Raw genomic sequence first — 14,022 nt, forward strand, 5'->3', positions numbered from 1 at the left:
AGTTGATAAGGTTTCCAGAGCAAACTATGGTGATTTGAACACGTGCGGATGCCCTGTGAAGGCTACGCTCTTCCTAAATCCTTGGGCTTTGGTTTTCGAGGCTGCCCTGTATTTTACCCGGTTGTATCACTTCCTCTCAGACTCCTTCTCTAGGCTTCCCCACTGCTGTGCTGTGCCCACTGCCACATCTCCTTAAACTTCACTCCCTGCCCTCCGTGGGGCCCTGACGCTGCTTTGGGCTTTGGACCACACTGACTTGCGTCCTGGAGGCTGCTGCCACTGCCGCCTTGTGCTTCTGCCCAGAAACAGCTTCGAAGGCACTTGCAGCCTCCTCTGCTTCCCCTCTCCTCCTGCTGCTTCCTTTTCCTGCGAAGCCCCTCTGCAGAAACCAGCGGTAGGCAGATGTTGTCTTGTCTCCTGCTGCAGTCCGGACAGGGATGAAGGAGAGCATCGCACAAATCTCTGCTCACCTCCTCTTCCCCATGGCACACAGCCTCCCCGCAGCAGAGCTCGCACCCGGTGAGCGCCGTGCGCTCCTGGGGTGCTGGAGGCACAGCCGTGCCTTGCTTCGGGCTCTGGGAGCTGGGCTGGCCAGGGCCCACAGCCCGGGCTGGTGGGGTGTCTGCGATGCAGCTCTGCTCCTGGCTGCTTCCCGCAGGAGCAGGTTCTGCCTCTCCCCTGGGCATGGACAGAAAGTGGGGTGAGGCACCACAGGGATGGCCGTAAAAAATGAACCCTGCACTGTGGAGCTGAGCACCACTGGGAAACCTCCTCCTGCCCTGGCTTGTCCATGTTTTTTTTTTTTTTTTTATATCCTTTTTTGCCTTTTGGGGCTGTGAGCTCTCCAGGATATGTGTTGTCCCCCTGTGCCTATCACCTTACACCCATACGAGTCTCTGCAAGCTGTTTCAGGGAATGGATGTGGGTGTGTTGTTTATCTTTTTTCAATTTTGCAGCCATTGCTTGTGGTAGGAGGCCGTGGGGTTCAGGCTGCAGAGGTGCACACGGCCTTCATGCTTCTGCCCCTTGCCCCAGTCCAAGAGAGGGTTGTGGGGGTAATTGCTCCTCTGGGCTTGTAGCATCTCTCGTTTTCCTGAATCCAGCTGAAATCTTTGCCGAGTTTTTAAGGTCAGGTTGCTAAGTTACACCTCCTTGGAGGAGCAGGCTGAGCAGCGTGTTAAAGGCAGGAGCAGCTGCCGGCTGGGAAGATCTGGGAGTGGTGTCCCTCTGCAATAACTGGGCTCTCCTGGCCCCTATCCCTGCCATCCTCCATCAGTTCCGGGCTAATCTCAGTACCTCGTTTAGCTGTTCTTCCCCAAACCTTCAGCTCTATAAGCTTTCTTTGCTCGGCAGATTGAGTGAACTAATTGACTAATGGTGTAGAGGAACCACCCACAATTACCTGTGAAATGCCATGTGGTCCCGCAGGAGGAGGAGCAGCTGTTTGGCTTCTCCATCTTCTTTTTTTTAAATCCTTATTTGCCTTTTGGGGCTGTGAGCTCTCCGGGACACACGTTGTCCCCCTCTCAGCTTGGAAATGGCCTCGCATGTTAGGGCGTATGGCTATCACCAAGCCACAGCTCTGGAGCAGGCAAGCAAGGTCTGGAGCAGCTGGTGCCCCGCTCCTCTGCCCCTCTCCCTCTTTACCCTTGCTCCCTGGCCTAACCTTCTTCTCTCCTTCCCGTTTTCTGTGAGCAGCCTGGCTCTGGGAAGACTGGGGGGAGCTGGATTAGCACAGTGCATGCTCGGGTTTGTCTGAGAGCTGCTGGGACTGAGCACTGTGGCAGGGCAAGGGCTTCCCGCTTCCCAGGAATGGGACATCTCTGGAGGGTCACCATCCTCAGGCATTTCCAGGAGATGTGTGGAAGGTTTTCTTGCTCAGTTTCCTGGGAAATGGTGTAAATTGGTGAGGTTTATTGGAGTCCTTTTTGGATTGTGAGAGTAGTGGGTTTAGGATTATTTTTTCCCTCCTGCTTGCTGTCTCTGTTGTGTTGCTGGATTTCTGCTGTGGCTGGCGTGGTGACTCCTCTATCCTTCCCTTGGGTAGGCAGGAGACTCTGTCCTCTCTAGGTTGGGCTGGGAAGTGCCTACCAGAAAGCAGCTTCTCCTGCATCGAAATAAGTGGGGAGGATGGGCTGGAGGGGGGGTGTGTGCAGTTGCTTGCAGGAGGGATGCAGCATCTGGCTTTCCCTGGTTTAACTTGTATTAACCTTTTCTCTATCCCTCCCTTCCCTTTATCTCTGCTCAGGCCTTCCCCTCTCTTTCCCTGGGGTGATGGAGAAGCCCATCCAGCAAGGACATCACCACGGGGAAGGTGCCAGACACAGCACACCTTTCGAGATGTGTTCTGCCTTTTTTTTGTCCCAGTGGCTTTTTTTTGTTAGCCTGTTTGCTTTCAGTAGAAGCCTGGGGAAGCAGCACCCGTGTCCCCTGGGTGTCACAGGCTGTGGCTCGGCTGGAGCAGTCAGCTGGGCTTGCAGCCTGCCTGGCCCAACCAGCTTGTGCCCTGCGGTTTTCCCCAGGGCTGGTGGCAGGGGACCTGGCCCTGGTGACTGTTCTCACATTTCCCCATCTGTCTGCGGACTGGGAGTGATGGAGCTGTCGCTGGGCTCCTGCCTGAGCTCTCGCACGCAGCCAGAAGGATTTTTCCACCCTTGTCAAGACTTGATTATGTGCTCTCCTTTCTAGCAAAATGCCAAACAGCAGCTAAATATAGGCTGTAACAGCGTTGATTATGGCTTTTCTAATTGAGCTTTACACTCCATCAGGGATCTTTACTAATGGGATGTGGCATCCTTGATAATGCCTAGCTGTGGAGCGTGCTTGGGTAGGATACGTAGATGCAATGTGACTTCCCGGTGGCATCAGGTCCCGGCTGACAGTTGCTGCTGAGGCCTCTGGAGTTGTGCACGGGATGGTAGATCCATGGAGCCGGAGTGCGCTTGGGAATTGGAGTTCAGATTTCAGATCTAAACAGGTTTCTAGTTGCTTTGCTCTTTCTGATATAAATCATTGTCTGCAGCTATGCAACTTAAAAACTGCTTCTCTAAGGGTGTGAATTCTTCCCTTTTTACCCCCGTGTGATTTGTATGACTGGCACCGTAGGCACAAAGGGATGTTAGCACTTAAAATGCTAATGCTCTTCTACAGGTGATGGAGCTATATGCAGGTGCGTTTAGAAGCACCGAGATTCACATGCAAGAAAAAAGGAATGTTTTGAACTCTGGCAGAGCCCAGGACTCATTTATGCAACACAGTGATGTGTTAAGTTACATCCCTGTTGTTTTGTGCCAGTGAAATGTGTTACAATGAGAGGTACATACATTTTACTGAAATAGAAGCAACTCAGGATGCTAATTCTGGCTTTGTATCTCCTGGCGTAGCTTGTTTTCACATCGATGCAAGTGAAGTGTGGCGCTTGGAGTGGGCAGGACGGTGCTGTGCGCCCGATGCAGCTGCGGCAGTGCCTCTCCAGGGCTGGGGCGGTGCTGTCCCTGCCGCTGTCCCCACAGCGCCTGGGAATCAAAGGCAAATGCAATTAATGCAGAAATTAATAAATTTCTGAACCTGAATGTTGAAACGTGGTCCCCATCCCTGCTCCGATGGATGTGGCTTTTAGGGTCTGGGTAAGAGGCCCCGGCAGCGAGCGCAGGGGCTGCCGGGCTCCCGGCGGCTGTGGCTCCTGCCCTCTACCCGAGCGCTGCCCGTCCGCTGCTGTGCGCCTGATGCATTGCCATCCTGCAGGAGTCCTGCATGGTGCCGTAGCTCTGCCCCGGCCCCTGTGTCACTGCTCGCCAGTGAGTTACATCAGATGCCAACACCAGTCGGGAGCTGCTGTCGCGTTTGTAAAGGGAGTGAAAAATGATCATAATAAATGTAGCGGTGACAGGCAGCCACGCGGGGTCAGGAGCTTTTGCATGATAGACTCTCCCTGTGCGACCTTGAGGACCAGCTTAGTGGAAACAGGATAAAATTTAGTGCTGTAATGTGCAGGGAGGCAGAGCGCTTGCCCTGCTGTCCACACCAGGAGCTCAGCTCTGCGTGATGCTGTGGAACGGGTGGAGGATGCTGGGTCTGAGCTGGAGGGAGAGCAAGAGAGGGGTGTGGAAACAACCATGGGGAATGAAAGCTCATTTTGTGAGAGGACGCTGAAAGAACTTGCCTTAATCAGCCCAGGAAAATGCAGGCTGAAAGGGGCTGTGGCTGCGGTATAAAGGAAATTAATCATGGGAGCAAACACCAGAGAGGGGGAATAATTATTTAAGCTAAAGGTTAATATTGGCACAAGAACAAATGAGCATAAACCAGCTAAGAATTGAATTTTGGATGGAAATTTGAAGGTTTTGTACCATTCAGTATGAGATTTGGGAACAGCCTTGTGTGAGGAGGGGCCCTTTGCTGAGACCCCTCGGGGTGTGCCGGGGAGCTCAGTCAGGCTCAGGTGTGGGCTCTGCGACAGTGGGGGACGGGGCTGGGCAGCCTTGGGGTGGTCCCAGCCTGCAGCCCTCGGCACAGGGTGATTCCCCCCCATCTCCTCACACTGCGGTGGTGCTGGGCATCCGTTCCTTTTTATCACATTTCTGGGATCTTTGCAGCATGGCCTTGGGCCAGTATCATCCCCGAGGATGGCACCTGAGGACCATCCCTTGAGGGACACTGCGGAGTGAAGCCGGAGAAAGGGCACCTGCTCCCATGCCCCACTGGGAGGCTCGGCGTACACTGGGGTTTTGGAGGAGGCGGCGGCTCGTGATCACGCTGCTAGCATGTTGGTGTGCGTCTTGGTCACCCCTGCGGCTTTTGAGCCCCATCATCAGACTTGGTTGAGTTTTGACCCAACAGAGACCTTGAACTTGTGTTTCTACATGTTGCATGACACCTTTAGCATGACACCCATAGTACCTGCTGTGTGAGTCTGTCTTGCCTTAGTCTGGACCTTCCCTATAGCGCGTGTCCCTGGGACCCCTGAGTGACCTGGTTTCCACCACAAAAAGCGTTCTGGTGTCTCAGACAATGCTCAGTGCTAAGTGGGGTTTTTAACTCTCTTAAAGGGAATTTGTATCATTTCAGTCTTGAACCCTGTGGTTTGTTTATTTGCTTAATTCTGATTATCTCTGAGTTTTGAGGTGGGGTGGGTGCTAGAATGCTTCATGCACTGTTCATGCTGATTGTGGCTTGCAGCTCAAGATGCAAATCCTAATTAAAATACACTGGCGAAGGGAGAAGGCTTTACTGAAATAGCAGCAGCTTTGCAAATGAAGGGTGCAGTTTGGTGTTGGGAAGGATCGTATGCTCTCAGTCCAGTGACGGCATTGTCCTAGCTTGTCCAGAAGGGTCCTAGCTTGAAGAAGCCATCTCACCTACTGAAAGGAGTGTGCCCTGTGTTTTCTCTCCTCAAGGTCTCTGGACAGAAAGCTGCAGCGACCACTCCTGGGGAAGTCTCGGACGCTGCCCAGCATCCCGCAGTCCCCGGTCCTGAGCAGGCTTCCCCTCCTCGACTCCACGGTGTATAGGGAGGAGATGCCGGAGCAGAAGCCCTACAAGAAGCACTTGGCCTCTGACCGCCAGAAAGGCTGCACGGTCCCGTCTACCGGTGAGTGCCACAGCGCTGGGGTGAGCTTCCACCCCATTCTGCCAGGGGGCCTGCAAAATCCTAGCAAACCTTAACCTGCTTCTTCTAGGGCACAAATAACAAAATAAATCCAACCCCAGTCTGTGTGGGGTTTATCCTGCTCCAAAATCAGCCCTTCTGGATGAGGTTTGGGGGTTTTTTTTTGCCCCTCTCTGAGCCTTTCTTTGAGCCTGTTATTTAAACCCTCCCCATCTTTCGTATTACGCTGATGAAAAAGCAGATTCGGCTCGTGAAAGCCACCCGTGCTGGGGCAAGCTGCTGCCTCAGTGGCTCTCTGGCCTCTGCAACAGGCCGAAGTGCCTCTTTTCTATGGCGTGAAGTGGCTTCAGGGTACTCGTTGCTGGTCTCCATCGGGAGCAATGACAGAGAGCGGCACCACTCTGCTCCTCCCACAGTCCTGGCCTGGGGTGCGGATTTGCTGTAGCAAATGCTCCCCAGCCTGGTAGCCTTCAGGTCAGCTGAGGGTTTTTATCATGTTGTTCTACTCTTGTGCTGATCCTGATGAAATACTAATGTGGTTGGGCCAGCTGCTCTGAACAAGTTTATTGGCAAAACCGTTGATGGCCAAAGTGTTTCAGTGCTTTTGGTGCCAGTGGAATCACACTGGGGCCATAAAAATGATGGGGAAAGGGATTATTAGCACTGAAACAAAGATAAGGCCTGCAAGCCAGGGCTGACAAGCCAGTGCTAAATAAAAACCTTATAAAACAGCACCCTTGGATTTTTTTATTTTTATTTTTTTTCAAATCTAGCCTGCTCACAGTCAGATCACTGTGAGCTACCCAACAGAGCAGCTGTCCAAACCCTGGATTAATTTTAATGCTCTGCAGGCTGCATTTCATTTCCTGGTGCTACTAATTCTCCTAAAAGTCATGCACAGAGAGGATCTTGGCACGTCGCTGAGCCCGTCCTGCTGCGCTTGTCGCAGTGGTGCTCCCGGGTGTGGTGCAGCACCTGAGTGACTGCTCTTCGCTGCATGCAGGACCCGTGGTTTTCCTTTCAGCCCACCAGATTGTTAGAGTGGGTCTCAGTGTGGGAGGAAGACCCGTGGGAAAGCTTGTGTAGCTGACTCCTAGGGACACGAGGGAGTGGGACTCTTGTGAGTAGGTAGGTAATGGCAGGCAACTCCATTGCTTGGAATTGAAGATGGCTTGTGAGGTTCTGTGAGCCCTCAGGATTTCCTGGGTCATGGTTCGCAAGGACAGACCTGAATAAATGGTGGACGTCTGCCTCCTGGTAGAGGGCAAAACAAAATGCTTTGCAGGACTTGTGCCTGAGAGAGCATCCACTGTGGAGGGCACGGCATCCAGAGCACCCTTCAGCACCCGGCAGGTCCCTGGTTGGTGTGCTGGTGCTTCCAGGGAGCTGTGCTGGAGATGGAGGGAGGGAGTGGGAGGCTGGTGTAAGACCGTGGGATGAAGTCCCAGCGTGAGTCAGACCCACTGCAAACCTCATCACCTTCTGCTGCAAACGCCTCCTCTCATGTGAGTGCAGACATGCTTGTGCACCATGGAACAGCCACCCTAGAGCAAACCCTGTGCACAGCCCTCCCTGCACAGCAGATGTAAGGAAGAGCCCTGATTGCACGTAACAAGCGTTTAGGATGTTGCTTTATTCCTGGCTGGAAGGTGCCTATGATGCCAAGAAGAGAGAGGAGTATGAAAACGCTCATAGGTTGGAAGGTGCTCTCCACAGCCAGAGCCTTGGATGAGTGAACAAAGGGTTGTTTTCTGTCCAGGTCCTCCCAGGTTCTTTTCCTGGCTTCTTGATAACTCAGTTAGGAACTGCTAATTAGCTACTCATTAAGGCTATCAGCATGCTATCATGGAGGGAAAAAAAAAAAAGATGCTTTTCTCAACATTGCCTGGTTATGGTATCAGTTTCTCGCAGCCTGGATCACAGGTTTGGCGGTGTTTACCTGCACGACACAGCACTAAATTTGTCTGAGCCCTGGGACAACAAGCAGTGGCCTCGATCAGTGCAGAAGGTCTGGCCTCACCTGCAGGGATGCAGCAACCCTCAAGCTGCAGGGATCGCACTGCTAGCAGGGTGTGACATCTGGACAGCAGGACAAGAGCGGAGCAGCGCGTGGTGCAGGAGGTTAACAAGCCCTGGTATGCTGATGAGGAAAGCAGGATTCCCACAAGTACTTATGAATGAGAGCTGGGCTGCCGGGTTTCAGGAGGGAGAGAAGATCCTTTCCTTAAAGAACTTGTGAATTTGCCTTGAGCACGTGCCACCGCTCCCAGTTCGAGGCGGGGGGACACATGGCCAAAGTCACCTCGGGAAGAGGCTTGCCCACAGGGGTGCAAGAATTTGGCAGGAGGAGGGCCGTTTGTGGCAGAGGCGGTAAGCTCATCTTCAGGGAGAGTTCACCGCTCTGCAGGGAAGAAACCAGGCTCCGGCTCGCTGCTGTCCAAGTGAGGTGGGAGAAGCTGTCTCCTCCTGCGTGGATGAAACGCAACATCCTCATCTGACTGCCAGGACATGTTCCCTAGCCTTTTGCTTTGTGTCCCGCAGTTCCAGCGTGGCAGCACCGGAGGAGGGGAGTGCCCTGTCACTCTGTGCAAGGTTACAGGAGATTGTCCTGCTGTGGCACCAAGGCTCCTGTGCAGGTCCTTGTGCAGGCACCAAGGTGTCTGATGGGGAACCAGGGCCCTGAGGGTGGCCAGGAGAGCTGAGGGATGGTGAACTGGGTTTCCTGTTGGTCTGGTTTTGTTGTTCCCCTCCAGGTAACCTGCAATAAGTGGTGTTGTGGTCAGCTGGGACAGGCTCTGAGCTCTCCATCCTTCACCCCCTCACCCGGAGCAGCTCTCCTGGGTTAACCCAAAACTCCTGATGGCCGTGAGCCCTGGACGCAGAGAGGGGGAGACAAGAACAAACAGGGCTTGGTCAAACAGGGGAAGGGGCAGCTCCTGCCTTGTCCAAACCATTATCCGTTTGGTGTCACGTTTTGCAGTGTGCCGAGAGGCTTCACAGGTGTTGGCAGCACAGAGAAACCAGCTGCCTTTTGCTTGTCCTTACTTCTTCTGTGCCCCTGTGAAGTTTTAGAGGCGGGACTGAGAAACACTTTTTGTTGCACTCTTGCTTCTGCAGCATGCAGGGGCTTCTTCTCAGCCTTTGGTTGCCTGCAGCTCTTACCTGCCAGCCTGCACAGGGAGGTCGCTGCATGTATTTTGCATGCCTGACTCCTTGCAGTTCCTGGAAGTAGCAGGCCATGCTGGAGTTCTTCACTGCCTCCTCTCTCCCTTGTCTGTTGTGCAAGATGCTGAGCTCTTCAGAAACTGGCTCCATGCCCCACTGTGAAGCTGGGAAGAAGCTAACTGGTAGCATGGTTGGTGTGAGCTTACTAGGAATTATGCCCATGGGAGAAAAAGAAAGAAGCCGAAAGGAAGCGGCTGGATTTGAGCTTAGACCAGGACTCTGGAATTAATTTTCCTAATACTCATAGGGATGTTTTGGGTGGCCTTCCACAACGTCTGGATGAGCGTCAATCTTGCATCTCTGTTGAACTTAGCATGGGCATATGGCTCCCTCCTGAAACAGCTCTGCTTGTGGAGATGCCCACCTCATGCTTTCAGCTGGGTAGTGGTGTTGGTTCCTGTGCCCTTTTCCGCAGCGGTGTGCTGCTGGATGAGAGGAGGGCTCCTGGCTCTGAGACTTCAGCCCGGTACCTGGGCAATGTGCCACCTCCTGTGCCAGAGAGGAACAGAAGGGCCTTTTTACACCAGCCCGTGCATCAGCGCTGGTGCTGAGGAAAACCTTTTGTGTCGTTCATAGCGGCTGAGGGATCAGCCTGTCCATGCTGAGAGAGGAGGTATCGGAGAGGCAGCGGGTCTCTGTCCTTGCTGCCCCTCCATCCTTTGGTGCAGGTGCATGGCCTTCCCAACACTTCAAATTCAGAAAGAAGAAAGATTTTGCAGCAATCGTTATTGCCAAGCCCAAGAAGATGCTTAATCTTTTTAAAGGTGCTGATGTTGCCAGGTGTAGCTCTGGACAGCAGAGAGGCGACCAGCTTCAAGGCAGAAGAGCATAAAGATGGCTGGACTCCAGCCTGTGGGCTTGCTCCTTCCCTGGTATTTCCTCTCCAGGCACTCCTTGATCTTTCCCCTCTGGCCTCTCCAGGCTCTGGGCTTGGTCATTGGTTTTCTTGTTTGGTAAAAATCAGGAACAAGCTCCTTCAGCACACAGAAAAGCTTTTTGGGGTAGGCAAGGTCCTGGCTCCCCGTTCCTGGGGAAGAGGGACCGTAGGCCTTCTGCCTGAGCAGGGGAGGGGTTTGGAGGGGAGCAGCTCTGCTGCTGGTCCTGCTCCAGGGCTGCGCTGGGGGATGCAGCTGCCTGTTAGCCCCTTGGAGAGAGCAGGGACTGAGAACAGCAAAATCAGTGGGAAACTGGGATCGGTGAGGCCAGATGTGACCCTGTTGGTCTGTGGGGCTTGAGCACCAACTCCTTCATCCTCGGGAGAGGTGTCCCACGTGGAGGAGTGGTACAGCGGGTGGCTGTCCTTTCCCTTGTACCCTGGCAGCTGGGCTGTGTTCAGGCTGCAGCCTTGGCCCTCCCTCGCCCAGGGCGGCAGAGCAGTGGTGGCCGTGTCTGGGCGTGCTGTGGGGCTGGGAAGGGATGGCCTTGGGGACAGAGGATGGTGCAGGTGGGGGCTGAGGCATTGGAGATGAGCAGGGGGCACGGGCGCTGGTTCCTCCTTCTGTGTGCGATTTTCCTGCGTGGTGGGTGGGTCTCCTCCTGGGCTTGGTGCCTGTGTCGTGGCACTTCCTGCTGCGTCCCCAGAGTGATGCTATCTCGCGATGGCAGTCTGGATCTGGGCTCCGATTGACGTGTTTGTGCCTTGAATAATCACAGCTTTCAAACAGCAGTTCCTGTGTTGTATGAGTTGACATTTGGAGAGGAGCAGCAGCAGCTTATTAAATTGAAAGTAGGGGAGGAAAAAAAAGAAAGATGTAATGCTAGGTAGTGCTGTCCTCCAGGTTGCCTCTCTGTTCACATTTTTAAGCTGTCTGCCTTTCTCTTCTTCCCTCTTGTCCTCTTGGTTCTGCTGGTTTTGATTCAGTGCCTTCAGATCCACTGGCAGGACTTTGTATGCAGTGAACTGTCTTCACACCTTAAAAAGCTTAGGGAGCTTGGGGAAGAGAGGTGTTTGTTGAGATGTAGAAGATGGAGCGGCTGGTCGCTACTCTGAGGCTGCGGTGGCTTGTAGTCCAGCCCGTCTCTCATCATATGCGATGTAGAACCCACAGCCTTGCTGGGTAAACTCGACTTCACTCACAAAATTGTGGCTGATTTTTACCTTAGGGCCTTCATCTGCTTTAAACTCTGGAAGTATTTTGCTCCTCAGCCCTGGCGTAGCAAGGTCATGGTCATTCATGCTCAAAGATGCCGGGTTTTTCGGAAACCAGAGACAAACGATCTTGCCTTGGGAAGGTGCTTTCTGCAGGAGGGGGAGAGTTTCTGAAGACAATCATGTGAGATGCCCTTTTGGGCTGCAGTGGCTAATAATTGATCATTTTTACACGAATCGAGCAAGAGGGTTTTGTTGTTTATTTGTTACGGTTATTGAGAAGTGATTTCAGCTGGGGGGTGGGAGGCAGGGCAGACTCCAGATGTAAAGATGAGATTGGCATCAAAAAGCATGTGGCATCCAAGCTCCTTGGAAAAGAGCAAAGCGGTGATATTATGGAGACATTTCCTATCGTGTTTTGTTATTTTCCCTTTTGTTGCAATGAAATATGGTCAGTCCTACCCCAGGAGTGCCAGCTCTGTGTGATGCTGACTGTCCTCTGCTGCTGCTGCTTTCTCAGCGTCAGTGAGGTTTTGTTTCCGGGCGCTCCAGCCCTGCAGTGCTGCATCAGATGATGCTGCTGGCAATGGGCTGCGTGGAGCTCGAGGAGACTGGAGGTCTGGTTTCTGTCCTCGATTTGGCTGTTGATTTGCTCTTGGCCGTGCCATAAAGAGTTTTCTGGAGGAGGAGATGGCAGTAAATCCTTTTGCAATTTGCAACATTTGTGGTGTCTCAGTTTTCCCATTCACAAAGCAAGATTTGTTATTGTTACCAAATACAGAGTGTGTGAATACCTGCAGGAGAGAGGTTTGATACAGGTGTGTAGCGTTAACGCTAGCAGCGAGAACTGTGTGTGGTTCTGGTTGTAGGATTTTTATTTCTTTAAGAAAAACCAAAACAAACAAACCAAACCATTTTGTTTTAATGTTGAATATCTTATTGGACTTGGGGTGATGAAGAATGAGTGAAACTTTTTATTTCTGTATAAATGACCCTTTTAACTGGGATAACCTTTTTAGAGTTAAATAGCAGGAAGTTTTTAAGTATTAGGATTTTGGTCTGCTGATAATAATATTTATACTGCAGTAGTACCTGGAGGCCCTGGCTCTGTCTAAGTCTTCATTGTGCTCAACTGTATTTGACCAGTTCCTGCCAAGGAAGAGCTTGGGGGCTATGGGTACATGAGGCTGGACAGGGTGGGAGCAGGGGCTGTTGCCTGGGGCAGGCGGGTGCAAGGGGTACGCAGGGGCTTGCGGCAGGGACGTGTCCTCTGACACCCTCCGGGCAGTGAGTTCTGCAGCACCTGTACCCCACAGCATGCCGGTGGGTGTGAGATGGGCAGAGGGGCTCTGGGCTGTCCACAGGGCATCCCCACTGGTGGGCTGGAGGGATAGGACGTGGCTCTGATGGCGTGGCATGTCCTTCTGCTCCCCAGAGGAGGCCTGGCGGCTGGAGGACGACTGCATGGACCCCCCCAGGGACCCCCAGCTCGGCACCGCAGTGGAGGATGCCCCCTTCAGCTACTTCCGCACCCGCTCCTTCTACATGAGGAAGAGCCTGTCGGTCGACAACCACCTGGGGTCCCTCGGCTATGCCGTCCACCCAGCGGAGACGAAGGCCGAGCGCGTCAAGACCAAGCTGCGGCGGCAATTCGTGAGTATTGGGGCGTCTGGCCCCCTGTGTTCACAAGTGAGCGGCTTCCCAAGAACACTGACATGTCGGAGAGCTATTTTTATGTGCAGCATTACCAAAACAACAGAAAAAGAGGCCACTCCAGCCTGGTGGAGCAGATGGCGGCAGCAGCTCAAGTTTGCCCACATCATGGCAGAGCCCCTGCCTGCCTCGCCTGGCAGGGTTTCTGGCTCCCCGCTTCCCTGCCGGGCTCTCGCTGGCTTGGAGGCGGCTGTTGCTCAGCTGGGTGATGCATGGGGCGAGTGCCTTGTCTCTGGGCGCTGCCGTTTGAAGTATGAAACAAGGCTGAAAGTAGGAAATGAGTTTTCCTGTCCTCTGCCTCACCTGCACAAGCAACTGGGTCTTTCTGAGGGTTTGCAGACGGGTGCAGCGAGGGGCTGGGGCGAGCAACAAGCCAGCGCTGAGACCCTGGGGCAGCTCAGCCCTTTCTGGCCCTTCAGAGCAGCCTGGTGGCGGGATGCAAGGACATGTCAGGTCTGCGCCACAGCTGCAGGAGACTGATCAATGTTTAATGGGCTTTGCATCTTCTCTTTCCATGAGACACCCGATATAGGGGTTCGTATGGCCTTCCTCCTGCCTCGTTACTGGCCTTGGGGTTGTAATGAGGGCTCGGGTGTCCCCGTGCTGAATAGGACTCGGTGTTGGTTGGAAACGGCTGAGAGCATCGGTACAATAGGAGCGGGTGCCCGTGCGACCCGAAGTGCTGCCAAGAGCCGCCGGCTGAGGCAGCGGTGCTCACCCTGCCCGTAGGCTTTGGACAGACACATCTTTTGAGACCCCCTGTGCCTGAAGTCGCTAGCTTTCCTCTAGCCCAGAGGAGGGGCTGATCCCCCTGCCAGGTCTCACAGGCTGGTGCTACTTCTGGTGTCCCCTGGGCTGCATCACTGCTGTATGGTGTGGTTTTGGGGGCTTGCCCTCTCTGCTTGTGCTTGAATGGACTCTTGAACGTAGCTGCTCCTTGTCTCCCCGAGAGGACAGTTCTGACTTCAGCAGCGTGTTGACGCTTTTCCATGTGCGGCAGCAGTGGATGCCCATGAGGGTGAGTCTGGGGGAGCTGGTCACAACCCTGGCACCTGTGAACCGTGTCTGTGGGAGCTGCTGCCTTGGGCTCGGGAAGTAGGTGAAAGCCTCAGGGATAGAGATGAGGAGAAATGGGATGGGGCTGAAAGACGTTGGAGGTGTTTTAAGATGAGGCAGTCCTGCTGTGGCATAAGGCATGGATATCCACTTTATCTGTGTTTCAGCCCAGATCTGCAGCCCCCAGCTGTGCCAGGAGAGCGGGAAGGAGAGGAGGTCACCGAGATGTTGGGGACCCTTCCTCTTTTGGGCATGGTCTTTCAGTATCTCTGTGGGACCTGTCACCCGCAGCCTCCCTCTTGCAGTGGAGATGGGCGCAAAGGCAACGGAA

General features: G+C 53.7%; 1 protein-coding gene across 2 annotated transcripts in view; it reads left to right on the forward strand.

The window, feature by feature from the left end:
• The window catches only part of LOC142416257 (ankyrin repeat and fibronectin type-III domain-containing protein 1-like), a 257,068-nt gene that overhangs the window by 67,546 nt on the left and 175,500 nt on the right, over positions 1-14,022 (forward strand). For both annotated transcript variants that reach the window (XM_075515582.1, XM_075515581.1), the window contains exons 3-4: positions 5,397-5,590; positions 12,358-12,575. In XM_075515582.1, the coding sequence (XP_075371697.1) occupies positions 5,397-5,590; positions 12,358-12,575 (412 nt within the window). The remainder of the gene's footprint in view (positions 1-5,396; positions 5,591-12,357; positions 12,576-14,022) is intronic.

This window comes from Mycteria americana, chromosome 12 (assembly GCF_035582795.1).
Source record: "Mycteria americana isolate JAX WOST 10 ecotype Jacksonville Zoo and Gardens chromosome 12, USCA_MyAme_1.0, whole genome shotgun sequence".
Lineage (NCBI taxonomy): Eukaryota > Metazoa > Chordata > Aves > Ciconiiformes > Ciconiidae > Mycteria > Mycteria americana.